The 18,139-nt window shown below is 50.8% G+C and overlaps 1 protein-coding gene across 1 annotated transcript in view; it reads right to left on the reverse strand.

The window, feature by feature from the left end:
• Positions 1-18: 18 nt before the first annotated feature.
• Positions 19-18,139, reverse strand: part of LMOD1 (leiomodin 1) — a 43,695-nt gene continuing 25,574 nt past the window's right edge. The window contains exon 2 of the mRNA XM_049857931.1: positions 19-1,596. Coding sequence (XP_049713888.1) covers positions 34-1,596 — 1,563 coding nt within the window. The 3' untranslated portion in view covers positions 19-33. The remainder of the gene's footprint in view (positions 1,597-18,139) is intronic.

Below are 18,139 nucleotides of genomic sequence, written 5' to 3' on the forward strand. Positions count from 1 at the left end.
ATTGCCTGCAGCCTGGCGTCAGCTCCCTCTGCATCACCCCCCCCCCCGCCCCCTTTGCGACCCTGCCCTCTCCTCCAAGCCCCTGCCCAGCCCTGTTGGCCCATGCCCACAACTACTTAACTTCTTGAGCTGCTTGAGGTTGCTGGAGCGGATGGCGGCCAATAGCTGGTCACGTGAGTTCTTCTCCTGACCAGGGAGGACTTTGTCTCCCATCTTCCTCTGGGTAGCTGGCGAGAGTGAGTTCTTCAGGTTCTCCATGATAAGGGGTGGGGCCAAGGGAGGTGGAGGTGGGGGTGGGGCAGCTGGAGCGCTCCCCTTCTTAGGCGAGTTCTTTGGCGAGGGCTTTGGAGATGGCTGGGGTGAGGGCTTGGGGGAGCCCTTGGGCACAGCACCCACCTTGGGCACCTCCAGCAGATTCTTCTCTCTGCTGGCCTCCTGTGCCTGCCTTTGTTCCTGCAGCCTTTTTTGTCGCTGCTTGTCCATGTTTCGGCTGAGCAGGTTGGTGACGGTCATTCGGGGCCCAGCCAGCTCAAAATGGTAGCCCAGCTTGAGCAGGGTGGTGTTCTCCTTGAGCAGCTTGGCGATCTCCATCTCCGTCTTACCGCCACAGATGTGTCGCTGGTTGTGGAAGCGGAGCTCGGTCAGCGTGTTGTTCTGGAGGAGGGCCCGGAAGATGGCCAGGATGCCTTTGCCTGTGATGTGGTTGGAGTCCAGGTTGAGGCTGGTGATGGTCTTGTTGGCTTTGAGCATGATGGCAATGGCAAAGGCCACGTGGTCATCAGCTCGTGTGTTGGCCAGGGCAAAAACCTTGACTACAGTGTTGAATTCCAGGGCCTCGGTAAACCGGACCAAGATCTCATTTGTGATGCAGTCTGAGTTGTTGACATTCACCTCGGTCATCTCCGGGTCATTGTTCTTCACTTTCTCCAGAGGCTCATCAAATATGCTGGGAGCTGCTTCCTCCTCCGCCTTGGCAGGCCCTTCAGAGGGCTTGGTGGGGCCACTGGGGGCCTGTTTCTCTGAACTGGTTCCTTCTGGAACTTTGGTCTTGCTGTCTTCCTGGGGCCAATTTTCATTGTGAGACTCCTTCTTGACTTTCTCACCCTCCTTCTTCATGTCTGTGTCCTTACTTCCCCTTTTCGTCTTCTCATCCTCTTTTTTGGTGTCTGTGTTCCTACTTTCCGCTTTTACCTTCACATTATCCTCTTTCCTGGTTATTCCCTTCATCTCCTCTCTCTTCTTATCTTTGTCTCTGCTCAAACCTGTGTTCCTGTCACTGGCTTTCTTCTCATCTTCCTTCCTCGTGGCCATGACACTCTCCTCGCCTCTGCCATCCTTGCCTGCCTCCTTCTTGTCCACTGCAGCCCTGACCCGGCCCTTGTCAATGCCCCTGATGATCTTCTCCTCCTTGGGCTTCTCACCACCTTTGCCATCAGTTTCATCTTTGTCTCTTGAGAAGCTTTTCTTTAAGACACCCCTCTTTGGCTCCTTCCCCAGGTCTGGGTCCTGTCTGGAGCCCAGGGTTTTTTTGCTGGCATCTCGGCCCCTTTCCTCTCCATTCTTGGCATCTGTCTTGGTCTCCACTTGCTTGCTTTCCTAAGAATTCAGAAAATAAAAATAAACATGAAGAGCTGGCTACAGAGGGAGAGGCATGAGTATGGGGACAAGCGTAAGGAGCACTTATATAACTGCCCTTGGGCCTCAGAAGGACAATCTGGGTTTGGGAGAGTGAGGTGGACAACCCCACTGAGGACAGCATAAGAGAGAATCAGGTTCCAGAGGCAGAGAAGGGGCTGACATCAGACTCAAAGACTCAGGATCATGAGAGACCAAAGTGAACACCCGAGGAAGTATGGCGGTTCCTTCTCCAGAAGATTCTTAGGCCCAGAATTGCCCTTCTCTGTCAGGGGTGATTTAGAAGGAGTCCTTCCAGTAGTGCCCTGCTGAACCAAACAGGAGTCTGAGGCCAAAGGAAAAATCGGTGATACAATCCTGTCTTTATTTAAAATTTTGTTACTTTGTCCATTATGGAATTTTTTACTCATTCTGATTTTTTAAAATATAGCATGAACATATTAGTCATCTGGATTACCGAATTCTTTGGTGCCCCCTTCCATTTTGCAGTAGAGGCGAGTGTCTCACTTACCTCACCCTAGTCCTGGCCCTGCTTCCAAGAGGCTGGGTCAGTGGTTCTCAGGTACTGGAATTTTGTGAGCCAACACATTGTCAAGAAAAAACAAAAAGTTTGTGGAACCAAGATAGACTTGCTAACATTTTATTTTACCAGCTGAGGGTATTTATAAATTCTGCCTGCCATCATCAGGGACAGTGGTGGTTCAGTGGTAGAATTCTCACCTTCTGTGAGGGAGACCTGGGTTTGATTCCCAACCAGTGCACCTCAAGCACAGCCGCCACCCATCAGTCAGTGGAGGCTTGCGTGTTGCTAGGATGCTGAACAGGTTTCAACAGAGCTTGCAGACCAAGCCAGACTAGGAAGAAAGACCTAGTGATCACAGTGGTCCAAACCACAGTGATCGTGAAGATGGTGCAGGACCAGGCAGCATTGTATTCTGCTGTGCATGGGGCCACCGTGCGTTGGGGGTCAGCTCAAGCGCAGCCAACAACAACAACAATAACATACCATCAGCATCTCGTTGAAATAAAAAGGAACGAACCATAGAGAAGTCAGGGAGACGTAAGAAAATAAAGGACATACTTTACATCAAATGTGAATTCACAATACTGTCATATTTTCCTAGTAAAAACTTTGTTAAGGACAAGCACGTCTCTGTGGGCAGCCCTGGAATCCCCTGGGCCAGCTGACCTGATTTGGGACCTAGAATTTTGCAGCTCTGTGTTGACCACACAGACCTGACAGGTTGTTCAAGGGAGGCTGTGGGACCGAGTCAGCAGAGCTGCCACATGTAACACGAACCACCCTGGATCTCCATGGGGCTCCGTCCTCTACAAGGTAGCATGAAGTCTGAAGCTATACCGAGAACTCCCATCAGAGGAGCAGGTCTGGCCCGGGAGCAGCAGGATTCCCTAAGATTAGATATTAGATTTAACTGTCCAACTGGAGGAAGACTTCAGAGCAAGTAGGGCCTCAAGGGATGCCGGGACGTCCGTCCCTGAATAGTTTTTAAGAGGAAGAGACTATGGCCTGCACATTGGAGGGCTTCCTGTCTTTGGAGAGTGCTCAGCTGGGGTGTGGGAAGAGGGGAAAGAGGAAAGGGAAGGCAGCCTTCCATCTCCCTCTCTGGCCACTGCAGCGCCTCCCTGCCCCCGCCCTCCCAGTGGGACTGGAGAGTGAGCTTGGTCCTATGGAAACATTCTGTACCTGCTTTACAAACACATCCTTTGGGGACCAGTCCCTGGGTTTATTTAGCAGCGAAAGTCCTTGGCTTCTCTGCTAGAATCACAACCAGCAGCCAAGGGGCACAGGGCCTGGTGAGACAGGGCCTTGGAATGTACCCCTGTCCTCCTCCTGCGCCCTAGGCCCCAGCCCGGCTGCCCTGGGGATTCATTGGAGCTGTGGTGGTGGAGCCCCTCAGGCACACTGGCTCCCAGGACACTGGGTGTGACCCTTCAGGTGGGGGCAGAAGTGAGGTGACAACCCCATACCTTGACTTGAAAGAAAGAGTGTAAGAGAAGATGCAGATAGACCATGGACGAGGAAATCTGATGGCTTAGCCTCTTCCTTGTTGTCAGCTGTCATTGAGCAGGCCCTTAGACTCACGGTGATGCTGTGCACAACAGGACGGGACCTTTGTGATCCATAGTGTCTTCAATGGCTGATTTTCAGAAGTAGATCAGCAGGCCTTTCTTCCTCATCTGTCTGAGTCTGGAAGCTCTGCTGGAACCTGTTCAGCATCATAGCAACACACAAGCCTCCAGTGACTGATGGGTGGTGTGTGCGCATGAGGAGCACCGGCCAGGGATCAAGCCTGGGTCTCCCGCTTGGAAGGCGAAATTTCTACCACCAAACCACCAGCGTGCCCTATACCTGTTGCTATCAAGTTGATTCTGGCTCGTGGTGACCCCATGTGTGTCAAGGTAGAACTGTGCTCTACAGGGTTTTCAATGGCTGAGTTTTTTGGTAGATCGCCAGGCATTTCTTCTGAGGTGCATCTGGGTGGACTCGAACCCCAAACCTTTCGGTTAGCAGCCAAGCATATTAACCATTTATACCACCCAGGAGCTCCCTCAGCCCTTTAATGACACTCTTACAATGATCAGCTCACAGTTTGACCAGGGAGTTCCTTCCTCCCCTCTCCAAATTCAAATTGGGCGTTTCATCACAAATTCCTTCCCCTTTAGGAGTTTGGAGGTAACAGCTGGGTGGAACAGTCTTTCCAGCAACTTGCCTGTTCCTTTCCCCAAATGTGCCAACTTCAGATTTCTCACAGCCCCCTGGGCGCTGCCCAGCGCCCTCTTCGGAATTCCCATGTTGCTCACAGGCCTCACTTAGAGAGAAATCGAAGATCCAGAGAGGTTATAATCGACCAACATCACACAGCAAGTTTAGGAGAACGTTTCTGACCTGTCTCACTAGCAGCCATCTGTAACTTCCCAGTAGGAGCAAAGACGCTACCCTCGAAGCCCTTGGGTGCCTGGGCACCCCTGCTGCCTGCACTGCCTCCCATACCACCGCCTCCTCCCAGCCCAGGCAAACCAGCCCCCTTTAGAGCTGGGACCCCCAGTCAGAACCTCAACCCTCCCCCAGCCAACATGCGTTCCTACATTTTAACCCTCTCTCTGCCCTGACAGGGTCCTGCCCTCTCTCCCTTCCTCACCCAGGGTTACTCCCACTGGCTCCTAGGGTACTTCCCCCACACTGGGGTCCCCACATGGCTTGGATCTGCCATGTGTTATTCTTGAGAAGCATGTCAACCCTTTAAAAAGATCCTAATGAAAAACAGGCTGGGGGTGGGGAAAAGGGCTGATTAATCACCAGTTTCCTCCAAATAGCCAGGAATGAGTGGGGCTGGGGCTTGTTGCAGCTTGTGCTGCGGCCTGCCGGCCAGAGAGCTCAGACGTTGCCTTAAAAGGAAAAGGAGCCTAGAGTCCTCCCAGGGCTGGGATTTCTGTTGAGCGAGCTGCTTAGCACATAGCAGAGCTGCCTCCTTTGTGTGAGCTGCTTAGCACATAGCAGAGCTGCCTCCTTTGTGCTTATCTGAAAGGGAGGCCTGGCCAACTTCTTTCTTGCTTCTAGAACTGCTGGAGCATCCTGGCCACCCCTGGAGGTTATTTTGGCCTGAGTTGCTGTCTTTAAGCCTCGCTCTACCATTCGTCCCTTATAGCAGGAAGGATTTAGATTAGATCTAAGGCAGAACTTCCACAGAGCCAAGGTTCAAGGTTCACAGGCCTCAGGATAAGAGAGCTAAGCAGCAATCATGTTTTTCCCCTTGAAAAAAGCTTTAGGATTAGGGGAAACCCACAGGGGTGTTTCAAAAGCCCTGCTCGGAGGCAGGGGAATGGAAAGAATGACCTCTGAAAGACTCTAACCACCTGTGAAAAGGCAGCTCCCGTCTCCCGCAGCCCCCAGGCCTATGGCCACATGATGGTGCTGTCCATCACCTGACTTAGGGTACTGATTTAATCCCTTAGACAAGCTCAGACCGGCAGCACATAGCCTCAGCTCCTTACCTCAGGCGTTCTGATAAACCACCTTGTCTAGGAACTCTTCTGATTAAAGAGAGGCGGGAACATTTCAGCAGCTCCATTGCCGAAAGAGGGGAGGAAAAATAATTGTTTCTCTATCCACAAGTTCCTTAAAAATGAGAACTTGCTGAGGGCAAGGGTCACACCATCTGTGTGCCCACACAGCCCCAGCCCACGGCTTCCCACTGAGTATGTGCTGACTGTCCCTGAGGTCATCTCTTTCCTTCCCGCAGCCTTGCACCCGAGGAGGAGGCATCTTCCTCTCTGTAGAGCAATCCCCAGGCGGCTGCAAGGCAGGGGTCTGCAAAGTCTCCCCAGAGGACAGCCACAAGAGGAGGGGGAGCCGGGTTTGGAAGGGGCAGGACCTCTTTGGAGAGTTCACTTCCCAGCCACTTGCCTGGAAGGGGGCCGAGGAGAGGGGAGGAGAGCAGGGTGACTGGCAACTAGGACGCCCTCCCATGTGATAAAAAAAATAGCATGTATGAATTCTGAAGCATTAGTTCCTTCCCAGAACAAGAGGGAGGAGAGGCAGTCAGATGGCTCCACCCAGTTTCTTTCTGCATCCCCAGGGCTGCTTGGTGAGGCCCCTGGAGGCTCTGTCTGCAGGCTCCCAGCTGGGGGCAGGGACTCTGGGGTCCCCCACTCTGCATGTGGTAGACTGTCCTCCCGGGCCCTTAGCTGAAATCCCCTAGGGGATTGACAGCCTTGGTTTGGGGTCCACGCTCACCAGGCAGCACTTCACCTTGGCCTGATCTGCGGCCTCCTGCTTGTTTCTCCTGGATCAAGGGTCTATTACCAAGAAAGCACTAGGGAAATATGTAGCAACTCCCGAGCCTACTGCCAGTGCCCAAACCCCTCACCACCTCTGCTTCCTGGCCCTGCAGCCATGCCCGCCCAGCCCCCACTTTTTCATCTGCCTGCTTCTCCCATGAAGCCAGCCCCAAAGAGGGCCAGCACCCTGGCCTCACTCCGTGCAGTCACCTGGTGACCTCCTGGTATCAGGTACCACGGCTGCCAGGGTCATCTGTCCACAAGGGAGGGCAGGCAGGAGCTGAGGGCCTGCCAGACGCCTCCTGGAGGGTGGCGCTCTGACAGGGCTGGTGTGAAGGGCAGGGCAGGCAACAGAGCTGAGGGCTGGTGAGGACCAAGGGCCCACACCCCCTCCAGTCTCCTGCTTTCTTCTCCATCAAGAAGAAAGGGTCTAGATTCTCCTGACGAGATGTTTAAAGGGGTTCAATTGCCCTTCGGGGAAGGCCACAGTGCCTGCTTCTCATGGTCTGTGGGATAGGAGTCTTCTACTTAGTCAGCTCACGGGGCAGAGCTTTGGACCCTTAATGATTGATATTGCCCCTAGAAAACTACAGGTTCCCTCCAGAGCTGTCAGGACAACTGGGATTGTTCTGGGAAGTTCTGACCATGGTGCACGGAGCCCGTTAGCTCTGCAGGCAGCTAGATTGTTCAAATCCCAGCCCTGCCACCAACTAGCTATGTGACCTTGGGGGAGTTAATTACCCTCTCTGAACCTGTTGTCACATATGCACAGTGGAACCGACCACCCTGGGCCTCCTTACTGTGTTGTAAGCAGTGGAGTCAGGACTCAAACCTAGGTCCTGATGCCAAGAAGGGCTTGAGCAGGAGATAAGCTGTGATGATTCTGGGTTCCTGATGAAACGTGCATAAGCCACAATAGCCGGCCCTGACCCTCCTCCTCCTGTTCATCTTAGTTTTGTTTTATCAGGGTAAAATGAAGCACTTACCCAGTGGTCTATGGGGCTACATTTTATACTTTTCCATGGAAAATTAAATGACCACATCATTTAAGTCCTGGAAACCTGACTGGAGGCCTAGAAACTGGGAAGGGACCAGGCTGCTTTGGGAAGTGTCCCCCAATCCCATCCCTGTTCCATGGTGACAAGGGCGGGGTGGAGTGAGATGGGGACAGATGTCATCCCCATCAACGATGACAACTAGCACTTGTAGGGACCTAGGAGTGTTGGGCCCTGTGTGGGGCTGAGGGTATAGAAAGTATCTGTCCTCTCAAGCCAGGCCATCACTAATCCTCCATTCATTCACGCCTTCTTTCGTCAAACATGGATGGAGGTGCGGACCAGCCCTGTGCCAGGGACCCAGTGCTACTTAAGACATAGTCCCTAGCCTCACAATTAGGGGGTGTGGCAGACAAGGGGACAAGGTGACATCCAAGTGTATGTAGTAGAAGGTGCTGAGAGAGTTGATCCCCAGAGAGCAGCTTCCCCTTGCCTGAGACTTCAAGGCTTCAGCCAAGAGCATCTCTTCAGGCTGTCCAGAGAGTTACTGCAAAACCCATTGCTGTCGAGTGGATTCTGACTCATGGCAACCCCATGTGTTACAGAGCGGAACTGCTCCATAGGGTTTTCTTGGCCTCAATCTTTATGGAAGCAGACTGCCAGGCCTTTCTTCTGCAGCTCTGCTGGGTGGGTTTGAATCACTAACCTTTAGGTGAGTAACTGAGAGCAAATCATTTGTGCCACCCAAGACCCAGCTCCTTTCTTAGCCATTCCCTGGCTGAAGTTCCTCCACTCCTGCCTTGGCAGTGGCTTGGGGCACCTCCCAGCAACCCACTTTTCTGGTCATCCCAGCCCTGACCCTCCTAGCTTATCCCATGACTATCTTCCCCATTTCTGAGCCCCCACTCTGGGGAAATATCGACTGGCTCCACCAACCCTTGCAGGTGGAGTTCTGAATGGCCCCTTTCCATCACCCCTCTTAGCCGTAGGGGTCTATAGGGGAACTGGGACCCTAGAGGATAAAGGCTAGAAAGGGAGAAAACAGTGGGGAATGAGGGTGGAGTAGGGCTATAACCTCACCTCCTTGGGTTAACACCCCTGGAAACACACTTTTCTGTGTAATGTGGGGGGGGGGGGGTTTGTACACATCGGCCCACACATGCAGTCAGCTCCTGCCCACAGCTAGAGGATAGTCAACCCCCAAGAAACAGGGACTCAAAATAGAACCTTCACGTGGGGTCAGAAACTTTACCATATGATGCGGGGGCTGCAGGACTGCCTTCCTCTTGGTCTTTTCTGAGGCTAATGATGACCACACTTCCGGAGCCCCCAACGCCTGGACAAGGCCAAGGGAGTCTAAGAATGCCCAGCCTGGGTGCCTGCATGTGGCAGGTGCGCCGGAAATGCTTGTTGGTGATGACAACAAAAGGGCAGTGGGTGACGGCCTGGGATTAAACACCATCCTCAAACAGCCCACGTGGAGACAGACCATCCGCTACGGAGAGGGGTCAAGCTCAGAGAGACCCCACACGTGGCCCCAGTGCAGCCCTTACGCCAGAGACCAGCCGATGTCGCAGGCCTCCCCTGCCCCCGCTGGAAGCTCTGCTGCTCAGCAGTGCGAGAGCAAATCCCCACCCACTCAAAATCTCAAGCAATGTGGGAGGTCTGGGCCCCTTCACCCTGCGAAAGAACTCTTTGGGCACAAGAGCTGTTTGGGCACAAGCTTCAGAGGGGTTATCTGGGGCACCCCCTGGGGGAATTTGTGCACCTGGTGAGCCCTGAGCTGAGAAGCCAAGGCCCATGCAGCCACGGAGCTAAGAAAAGCTGCGCCCCTGCAGCCATCCCAGATGCCCCTTGCTGCCCTGTCCCCACCCTGCTTGACCTCTCTCTGGCTTCCCAATGCCACTGTGAGCCTGTGAGGGAAGTCCCAGGGGGCTGGTGAGTAGGCTCCAGCCCCTTGGCAGGATGACCACAGATGGCCAGGCCTCAGGCCTGGGAATGACACTGAGCTTTCTGGAGAAGGACTAGGCAAACTCAGGCCAGCCCTTCTACCTGGTAAAGAACAGTAGAGAAATTCTGAAACTGGAAAAGCTCATTTCAGAGCTTTAAGCCCTATATTTCTAAAGGGCATACTCCCCCGGCCCTGGTTGCCAGTCCACCTGCGATGTTAACCCCTGATCTGTGTTCAACCCTTTTTCCCAAATTCTTAGTCCGCAGAGCCTCCCAACAGCTTCTTAATACCTGGCTCCCTAGCGTAACAGTAGCTGACCTTAGTGAGTGCTAGGAAAGCCATACCATATGCTTCACGTGTACTTCTTAACGCCTTCAGTTCTCACTACCGAACCAGGTATTTACTATTATTATCCCCATTTTACAGGAAAAAAATACAAAAAAGCAGAAGCCAGAAATCACACAATGTGATGAAGCAAGGATTCAGATTGAGGTTCTCAGGCTCTAGAGTCTGAACTTTTAACTTCTATGTTATAGTTTTGCATGAGGGGACCACAGGCTAAGCCACTCTTTCACCTTGTTGCCTACTCCAGAGATAGCTTTTCACCCTGGCCACCCAGCACTGAATTTAGACTAATATTATAGTGATATCCTTGTTGTTCTCAGGTGCCATTGAGTGGATTCTGAGTCAGAGCGACCCTATATACAACAGAATGCACCCCTGCCCTGTCCTGCGCCATCCCCACAATCGTTGCTATGTTTGAGCCCATTGTTGCAGCCACTGTGTCAATCCATCTTGTTGAGAGTCTTCCTCTTTTTCGCTGACCCTCTATTTTATCAAATATGATGTCCTTCTCCAGGGCCTGGTCTGTCCTGATAACATGTCCAAAGTACGTGAGATGAAGTCTCGCCATCCTCATTTCCAAGGAGCATTCTGGCTGTACTTCTTCCAAGACAGATTTGTTTGTTCTTCTGGCAGTCCATGGTATAGTCAATATTCTCCACCAACACCATAATTCAAATGCATCATTCTTCTTCAGTCTTCCTTATTCCTTGTCCAGTTTTCGCATGCGTATGAGGCAATTGGAAATAACATGACTTGGGTCAAGTGCACTTTAGTCCTCAAAGTGACATCTATTATCGAACACTTTAAAAAGATCATTTGCAGCAGATTTGCCGAATGCACTGTGTTGTTTGATTTCCTGACTGTTGCTTCCAGGAGCATTGATTGAGGATCTAAAGCAACAGCCTTAGCCACCATTTACTAAGTGTTAATAAGGTGCCCCCAAAAATACTAAACCCAGTGCTATCGAGTCGATTCCAACTCATAGTGACCCTATAGGACAGAGTAGAACTGCCCCATAGAGTTTCCAAGGAGCACCTGGTGGATTTGAACTGCCAACCCTTTGGTTAGCAGCCATAGCACTTAACCACTACACCACCGGGGTTTCCAGACACTGCTAAGTGCTTTGCACAGGTCATCAGATTTACTCCTCAGTACCTCCTCAGAAGTGGGCAGAGCTTGGTGAAGCTCCAGTCTCAGCAGGAGGAAGTTTGTGGGAGGGGCCTGGGCAGGAGTCAGGGGCACTCATTTGGCTGGCTGGTGGGAGCGAGAGCTCTTCACATGGGCTTCACGGTCCAACTTCCCCACTGTTCCCTATACGCGTGGTAAGACGGTGCAAACGACCATCGCATCAGCATCTAAAAACCAAATCCACTGCCATGGAGTCACTTCCAACTCATGGTGACCCCCGTGTGTTGCAGAGTAGAACTACTCCATGGGGTTTTCATGGCAGGCTTTTATGCCAACCTTTCAGTTAATAGCAAAATGCTTTACTCTTTGTGCCACCCAGGGGCTCCTTCACATCATCATAAAAACCAAAACCAAAAAAAAAAACAAACCTGTTGCCGTAGAGTTGATTTCAACTCATAGTGACCCTATAGGACAGAGTAAAACTGCCCTATAGGGTTTCCAAGGAGCAGCTGGTGGATTTGAACTACAATCTTTTGGTTAGCAGACATAGTTAACCACTACGCCATCAGAGTTTCTGGGCCTCATCATAGTGCCTTAGAAATAAACAGTTGAAATTCACCACTTTTGGGCAAGGAGTTATAACTTTTGAACGAGGTGTTATAGCCTCTGGGGATAGGTGTCATCATTTCCCTAATTTTGCAGATTGTGTCATTTCTCGAACAAGTCACATCGGTAGTACTAAGTGGGAAGAATGGAGTTCAAGCACAAATTTCTCAGGTTCTAGTGCGTATGCACTTTAACTACTGCTACACTATGCTCCCGCTGTCACATGAAACACTAAAGAATGAATGCATCCTGCTGCCCGGGGCCCCCAGCAAAGCACCCATCACAGAGCTGACAGGGCCCCATGGACACTCAGTCACTCAGTCATGCACACAGGCTCCCTGAGTGGCCACTCTGTGCCAGGCACTGGCTCACCTCTGGGCACACATGGATGGAGGCACACTCTGGGAGAGGCAGCCAGCTTTCCCTTGGATTTTGTGTCCAGGCTGGGAAGAGGGGCCATCTCAGAGGAAAGGGTCACATGGTTTTTACTAAGGCAGGGTGAGGGGGAAGACAGCCTGAATAAAAACCGTGGTCAGAAGCCCATTGCACTCACAATTTTCACCCTACCAGGAGTCAGCATGCATAGCCCAGGGACCTCCACTGTATCCAAGTAAGTTTGCCACTCATGTTAGTTTTCCCAGCACTTAGCAAAGAAACAAAGAAAGTCTTAAAATAAAAGAACTTAAGTGCTTCACTTTGGGGTCAAAAACAAAATTAAGAGAGGTGGAGAAACTATGCCCCAGTCCACAGCCAGGCTTGGAAGAAGAAACCTAAAGATATGTGGATAACGGCAACTATAGGGAGCTGAAGAGTTGAGCTGGCCCAAGGAGGGGGTCTGGTTGAAAGGTACAAAGGATCAATATGGGTTTTCTGACAGAGGCAAACACTAAACCTGAGAAAGACCTCATAGGCAGTAATATTTATGCAAGTATAGCACCAAACCAGGAAGCCGCAGGGAACTGAGGGTGGTGCCTTACAGACAGAGCCATTTGAGCTCATTCCTGAAGAAGGAGTAGGAGTTTGGTAAATGGATGTAGTTGTTAGTTGCCTTTGAGTTGGCCCCAACTCAAAGCACCCCGTGTACAAGAGAATGAAATATTGCCTGATCCTGTGCCACCTTCAAGATCACTGGTATGCTTGAGTCCATTGTTGCAGCCACAGTGTATTTCGAATGCCTTCCAACCTAGGTGCCTCATTTTCTAGCACTGCCTTAGACAATATTCTGTGGTGATTCATAGGGTTTGCACTGGCTAGTTTTCAGAAGTAGGTCACCGGGGCCTTTCTCCCTAGTTTGCTTTAGTCTGGAAGCTCCATTGGAACTTGTCCATAATGGGTGGTCCTCTGATATTTGAAGTACTGGTGGCATAGGTTCCAACATCATAAAACACAAAAACCACCACGGTATGACAAACTGACAGAGAGACGGTGGTAGGTAAATGGATAAAGAGGGTGAAAGAACATTCCTGGTAGAGGGAAAAGCCAGAAGCATGCCTGGGAGGAAGTGAGTAGGGGAGAGTAGGGGGAGGGTGGGGAGGTTTGCCCCCTTGAGCACAGCCTTCAAAAAGACCAGGACTAAAGACTGGGGAGGAAGATGGTGAAAGGAAGATTCAGATAATTAGAAAAGGGGTCAAAGGTCTGTGCCTTTTTAAAATGCCGCCCTGCCCCACCCAACCTAACCCTCCAGTTAGAGACCTTGGCCATGCCTCTGAGAAGTGCCTAGGCAAAAGCAGAGTCGAGGGAGAACTTGGCAAACAGTTGGAGTTGGGCCTGGATGTTCAAAGAACTTGTGGATGAGCCCTCCAGTTCCTTCTGCACTCAGGTGCCCAGAAAAACTCCATTAGATGAGTAGCTTGGCTCCCAGTCTCGAGTACCTGTCTGTACGCCACATGCAATGGGTTGAGGGGTGGGACGGAGAGAAACACCTGGGCAGGGTCCAGAAGGAAAAGTTGACTGGGCCCAGGCCTACTGAGTGCCAGGGAAGCAGACATGGCAGACCCCAGAAGGGCATGCTGAGGGGAGATTTCCCACTGCAGCCTCACCCATTATGGTCCTTCCCAAGCTTCATCCTACCACTTTGCGCCTTTGCACAGGAATTTCTCCACCCATTTTCACCCGGTTAACCCCTACTGAAGGTCCCTGGCGATGCAAATGGTTTGCCCTCAACTACTAACCTAAAGGTTGACCATTTGAACCTACCTAGTGGTTTATTATTTTTTTTTAGTGGTGCCATGAAAGAAAGGCCTGGCAATCTGCTTCCATAAAGAAAACCCTGTGGAACAGTTGTACTCGGTAACACATGGGGCTGTCATGAGTCAGAAATGACTGGACAGCAGCAAGTAACTCCTTCTCATCATCTAGACTCAAGCTTCGTTTGCTCTGGGAAGTGATCCCCTAGCCCTTCCCTGTCCTCCCTGCCACGCTCCCTTTCCTTCCTGGCTTGTCTGTCTTGGCCGCTATCACTCTGTCTCTTTGTGCATCTCCCCCATGGACCCATGGGCTCCCCAAGGGCAGGGAACATGCCTTCTTATTCACTGGATCCCCAGTACATAGCATAATGCCTGGGATACCATAGGTGTTGATAGGTAGTTGTGGAATAAATGAATGAATGAATGATGTCTGCCAAATGAAGCCAAGTATGAGTTTGAAATGAGGAAGGCCAAGAAAATTTGCAGGATAAGTAACTGGTGGAGCCAGGATTTGAAATGAACAATAAAACAAAACAACAAATCATAACTTGGAAGTGGGTAGTGGTGACGGTATACAGCATGATGAATGTAACCACGGTCAAGGCATTGTAGTGTAAAAAAGGTTGAATTGGCAAATATTTTATTATATATATTTTTTATCACAATAAAACAAAACAAAAACCCAAATCCTTTTCAGGAGAGGGGAAGTTGGAAGGGAAAGGGGTGTTCTACTATTCGCCAAAGAGTCCAAGGCTGAGGGAGAGGGGTTGCAATGCCAACGGTGTTGCAGGGTCTTGGCAAGCAGGGCTGGTGAGAGAGACTGCTCACAGAGGAGGTGAACAAGCAAGGGTCTGGGATCAACGGACAGGGCTACTGGAAAGACGACCCAGTTCCCGGCCACTCAGCAGGGCTAACTACAGAGAATTTCTGAGCTACTCATGCCCTCTCTGGAGTAGGCCAAGCCTGAGACAGGTTCTGATTCCTTGCCTCAGGCCACATGTGCCTGTTTGAGCCTCTACTGGAGGCTCTCCAAGCTCCCTGTCCCCTCTCCTCCTGAGGCAGGGTCTAGGCCAGGCCAGCCCATTATCAGGTTTGACTGTAGGGTACTCCCTATACATGTTGAATGTCCTGGGGTCCACACTAAAAAGCACTCCTGGGTCTGTGGCTGCCTGCTGAGGCTTGCAACCTTAAGCTGTCCAGAGCTGGGGGAGGAGGTGGGAGCTAAGAGCCTCCCAAGCAAGCCAGCCAGCTCCCCAGGGCCTGCCCAGCACTGATGTTCCTTAAAGGAATGCAGTAAACAAGAAGCCCAGCCCCCTTGGGCCAGCGATGGCAGAGGCCTTATAGCTCTTTTACTTTCCATCTTCACCACGGTATCCCAAAGAACTGTGGAGCTGGGGAGAGGTCACGTTTGTTTTGCCAAACCAGAGACTCGCTAGCTTCAGGTAAAGGAGCTAACCCCAAGAGCTGTCCTCCATTAGCTACCTTCTTTAGTGGCGTCACTCTGGGTCACCACTCAAACATGACCTCTCAGGACAAGGCTGGAGCCCCCTTAATACCCTCCACTCCCGTCCAGATCACCACTGGCCCTCTTGTTGTTGAGGACGGTGTGTGGCCAAGAATGAGACTCAAACCGGCTGCCGTGGAGTCAGCTCTGACGCAAGGCGAGCCCGTGCGTGTCAGACAGAACTTGATCCACAGGGTTTTCAATGGCTATGAGCTTTCAGAAATAGAGGGCCAGGCCTTTCTCCTGAGAGATACCTTTGGGTGGATTCAAACCTCCAACCTCTTGATTAGTAGCTGAGTTTTAAACAAACAAACAGAAACCCTCATTGGCATTGAGTCAATTCTGACTCCTGGCGGCCCTGCAGGACAGAGTAAAACTGCCCCGTAGGGTTTCCAAGGAGCAGCTGGTGGATTCAAACAGCTGACCTTTTGGTTATCAGTCAAGTTCTTAGCCTATGCACCACCAGGGCTCCTCTGTTAATAGCAGCACTAGGAAGCTAAGACACTCTTATTCTAAGCCTCCTTAGTTTTCACTTTCAGACCCTCTCTGTGGGTGATCTCATTCACTCTGATGGCGTCCGTTGCATTCTATATTCTTATGTCTCTCAAAGGGGTATCTCTGGTCAGACACCACCACTGAGCTTCAGACCCTTGTATCCAACTGTCTGATGAACACCTCGGCTTGTGTGACCCCAAGTACCTAAAAAACAGAACTTCTCATCTTTCCCATTGTCATGCTTGCTCCTGCTGTAGTCTCTATCTTGGTGAACAGCTCCTCCAAACATGTACTGGCTCAAATCAGAAACCTGGGTGGGAACAGGGACAGGAGAGGCAACCTGGACCCTCTGTACTCACCACCCTTCCTTCTTCCCCCTCTACTAGCCTGAGGGACTTTTTTGGAAGAGGCTGTGAAATGAGCTATTAAAGCCATTGAGGCATTTCCCCTCATCTTCTACAGACAGATGACCCCACACCTTAGCTCCTGCTGAATCAGTGCTCTCCAACCTCACTGATGTCACTTGAGTCCAGGCCATTGTCACCTCTCACCTGGGTTACTTACTGCAACAATGTTCTGCTATCGCTGACCTCTGGAACAATCTCCACACTACAGCCTCAAGGGCCTTTCCGAAGTACAAATCCAACATATTCACTTCTTTGTCTAAAACCCCCAGGAGCCCTCCAGTGCCCTTAGAATGGAGTCTAGGCTTACGAGGCCCTTCACGGCCAGCTGCTGACCTCCCTCTCTCAGTGGCCTCTGTTGGCATTCCTCCCCACAGTCTCTACTCTGCCCTGCTGGACAACTCATGTTCCCTCCCTGGAGGGAGCCATGCCTCTGTACCTTTGCAATGATATTCCCACTACTTGGAAAATTCTTCTTCCCTCTCTTCGCCTAGTTAACTGTTGTTAGGTGCTGTCAAGTCGGTTCCGACTTGTAGCGACCCTATGTACAACAGAACGAAACACTGCCTGGTCCTGTGCCATTCTCATAATCGTTACACTTGAGCCCATTGTTGCAGCCACTGCATCAATCCGTCTCATTGAGGGTCTTCCTGTTTTTCGCTGACCCTCTACTTTACCAAGCATGATGTCCTTCTCCAGGGACTGATACCTCCTGATAACATGTCCAGAGTGTGTGAGATGTAATCTCGCCATCCTTGCTTCTAAGGACCATTCTGGTTTACTTCTTCTAAGATAAATTTGTTCGTTCTTTTGGCAGTCCACGGTATATTCCATTTTCTTTGCCAACGCTACAATTCCAAGGCATCGGTTCTTCTTCAGTTTTTTAGTTAACTACTACCCTATATCTGGAGTTTTTTAATTTCATTCTATTTATTTTTGTTGTTGTTGAAAATGTACACAGCAACACATATACCAATTCAACAATTTCTACATGTAAAGTTCAGTGACATTGATGTCATTCTTCAAGTTGGGCAGCCATTCCCACCCTCCTTTTCTAAGTTGTTCCTCCCCTATTAACGTAAACTCACTGCCTCCTAAGTTTCTTCTCCAGAGAAGTTTTTAACTTAGATTTTTAGTTCATCTGGGTTTTATTATAGGGTATGATGTAAGGTAGTAAATAGATACCTAATGTATGAATTACATATATGACCAGAAAAAAAACAACAAAATTTAAAAAACAATCATCATATATAATAACTAAGTTTCATCGCAATAAAATAAAAACTAACAAGATCCCTCAGGCCAGTTGGGGGGAGAAGGGATGGTAGGGTAGGGTAGAGGTGTCCCAATGATTCATCATCTTGCTGCTCAGCCCCCAGCCCAGGCCTGGTATGGGCAGGGCCACACTCTGGCTGGGCCCAGGACCAGCCACGGGGCCTCAGCCTCACCTGGTTCTGTTCCAGTGGCCACGAAGTCGGCCTAATGATAAATATTAATGCTGAGCAGAAGGGCCGGGTGGGTCTCAGGCACCGCCTCCCACTCCGGTATAAACAGAAACTCCACAGCTCATTTTTACCTCCCAGGACGATCCCTGGGAGACAGAGTGGTGGCCAAGAAAAGGGCGGTGGTTTGTGAACCTGGGAAAGAGAGGACATTTTCTGCCATGGTCCAGCTCAAGACCAGGCTTCGCACTGGGCATGAGTGTCACCATCTCTGTGCCGGCTCTGCCCTTGTAAGTGAAGGGTTAAAAAAAATCAAAGTTTCCACAGAGTGAACTCCAAGTCATAGTGACCCTGTGTGTATCAGAGTAGAGCTGTGCTCCCTAGGGTTTTCGGTGGCTGATTTTTTGGAAGTAGATTGCCAGGCCTTTCTTCTGAGGCACTTCCAGGTGGACTTAAACCTCCAATCTTTGGGTTAGCAGTTGAGCGTGTTAACCATTTTACCACACAGGGAAGGGTAGGAAAGGAATATTCTGGGAAAAGACAGTGACATGAAAACTTGGGTAGACAAAATCACCCTTAACAAGGCTGGGGTGTGGTATTGAATGCTTCACCAAACTCTGCCAAAGGGTACTGTGATCCTTGACTGCT

Source organism: Elephas maximus, chromosome 18, assembly GCF_024166365.1.
Source record: "Elephas maximus indicus isolate mEleMax1 chromosome 18, mEleMax1 primary haplotype, whole genome shotgun sequence".
NCBI classification, from domain to species: domain Eukaryota; kingdom Metazoa; phylum Chordata; class Mammalia; order Proboscidea; family Elephantidae; genus Elephas; species Elephas maximus.